This window comes from Bremia lactucae, linkage group LG15 (assembly GCF_004359215.1).
Source record: "Bremia lactucae strain SF5 linkage group LG15, whole genome shotgun sequence".
In the NCBI taxonomy this organism is placed as follows: domain Eukaryota; phylum Oomycota; class Peronosporomycetes; order Peronosporales; family Peronosporaceae; genus Bremia; species Bremia lactucae.
Window position 1 is genome coordinate 464,605 of NC_090624.1, and position 2,271 is coordinate 466,875.

General features: G+C 45.5%; 1 protein-coding gene across 1 annotated transcript; it reads right to left on the reverse strand.

Moving 5' to 3' along the window:
• Positions 1 to 614: 614 nt before the first annotated feature.
• On the reverse strand, positions 615 to 1,952 carry CCR75_008060 (uncharacterized protein; the record flags this gene model as incomplete). The annotated part of the gene is made up of 1 exon (XM_067966115.1): positions 615 to 1,952. The coding sequence occupies one exon, from the start codon at positions 1,950 to 1,952 to the stop codon at positions 615 to 617; it is 1,338 nt and encodes a 445-aa protein (XP_067819346.1).
• Positions 1,953 to 2,271: the final 319 nt, after the last annotated feature.

Below are 2,271 nucleotides of genomic sequence, written 5' to 3' on the forward strand. Positions count from 1 at the left end.
GAGATTTCATTACATGCACCTGTACATTTCAATTTCGTGTTCAAAGTCCACAGCTATCACTCGCACCCAGCTGGCAATTATCGACTTAAATGATGGGGACTTCTTTTTAAATGCAACAAAAACTCGAAGAGCAAGCACTTTAAACAGCAGCTCTGATAATATATGAAGATAGAAACTCATGGCTGCATATGGCTTGGAGTTGTGCGATTGCCAGGGGAGCACGGTGCCGTTGCAAATCTTGGAAGCGGTTCGGGACCGTGGATGCGCTGTCTGTTCAAGAACTTGATTGTTGAAACTGGAATCACAGCTAAGTAGCCGCCATGCTAAAGTGCCAGCTCATATCCGACGTATTTCTATTACATGCTTCTGCGCTAGCCACGCAACATGACCCCACTTCCAGTCTATCGATAGCTACTTGCTGACCCTGTCGATGCAAATTATATGTTCCAGAACAGTATTTGAAGCAGCACATGGAGACAAGTCATTAAAGAACGATTTAGATCAAGCACGACCAACACTACATTTTCATATTCAGTAGTTAATTGATTTGATAATCAAGATCATAGCAGGAACCAATGCCATCGTTAATGCTCGTCAACGATCTTGCACGCACGTTACAGAGACGTCAACATGTTGAGCAATTTCGTCCACCATTCCTTAAATAAGCGACCAATTCTGGCAAGCAGACCTTCGGGATGAATAGTAGTTTTCAATGGCTTGTCCATTCCAATTTGGTTAACTAGAGGAGCGTCTGCATGCTGTCTCGAAGGTGATGCGGTTAACGGCGAGGATGCAACTGTGGCAGGCTTGGAAACTGCTGCATTTTCTTTCGCTTTCGAGTCGAGCTCTGTGGCATACTTTCGAATCTCCTTGGCCAGCTTCTCTGCCTCCTCAGTAGACTGTTCTTGTGTCCATTGTATCGCGAGCTCGTGTTTCGAATTCGTATTGTACCAAAGGCTTAATGTCTCAAAGAAATCCAGCGTATTGTCACCAAAGCGCGCTTTTGATTGTTTCGCATAGTAAAAGATCATGCGCATGCTAGGATCGCTTAAACGAAAGAGGTCCGTGGACTTGCACTCAAGCAAACGCAGCAAGTTTGTGGTGGAGAACGCCAATCCAGTCTCAATATAAAGCGCCTTTTCAAGATACTTTGGATTTGCCAGCGCCAGCTTGACCATGTCCGAGAGATCATCGCCGTAATGATATAGTAGCGCAACCGCTACAAATAGCTTTGAATCGATCTTGAGTTGTGCGTTGGCGTAATTGATAAGAGTTGTCAGCATAAGATCCTCAAACAGATTTAACACCATAACGTCCAGGGACGAAACCTTTGTTTGTTCCGCGATAGGAAAAAACGCACTAGCCGCCTCTGACACGGGAAATGTATGCAAATACTTGAAGAGGTCGGCTTCCATTTTAAGCGCAATCGCTTGATTATCTTTACTGTTCTTCGCTTCATTGATCATTTCCATCAAGCGTCGCAATCCCAGGTCCTTTTTCAGGAGAGGTACTAAATGTAGCTTCGGATCTTTGAATCGACCGCAGTACGTGACCAGAGCTTCCACGTCAGGGTGCATTAGCAAGTTGTCTGTTTTAAAATTAAAAGGTCGGTCGCCAATTTTCAGATGAAATGGGTTTTCTAAGAGATTTTCGGGATTTACACCTTGAATCTGCCAGTGCAGCCCTGTGAGAGGAGCTATCACCTTCTTATAAGAAACCTTCAGCCGATTTAAGTTGTAATTTCCTCCGGAAAAGATTTTGGTTGACTCGCTCAAAGCCAACTTTCTGGAAACGTATCTCGTGTTGTTGGGGATGGCATCGCGCACGTTCCGATGAGCGTTGTATGGAGCTATGACCGCTACTGAGTGTATGGCTGCAAGGATCACGAGTGTGGATGACGCGTACCCCATTTCAAATGCAAAGTAAGTCGATTGAAATCCAAGATGGCTCATTTTTGGCCAGGGTACGTTTTCAGCGCACTGGATGTGTACCCACCGGGGACACGGACGTTCGATGTCGTGACTGTGGGTTGTCACTCCATGTCGCACCCTTTCCCATCCCCTTTAACCAAAACAGCTGATTATAAAGAAGGTGTCACCATCACCATAATCTGGTAATCAAGCTGGCACTCACGTGGTCGACTTTCTGCTGAGGATCATCCGATTAAAAGCTCCTCGCATGCAACTTAAAAGAGCCAATTATGCTGCACGCTCCGTAATCGAATTTTATCATATCGTGCCTGCCAACACCTTCGACGGTAGGGCGCTGAGA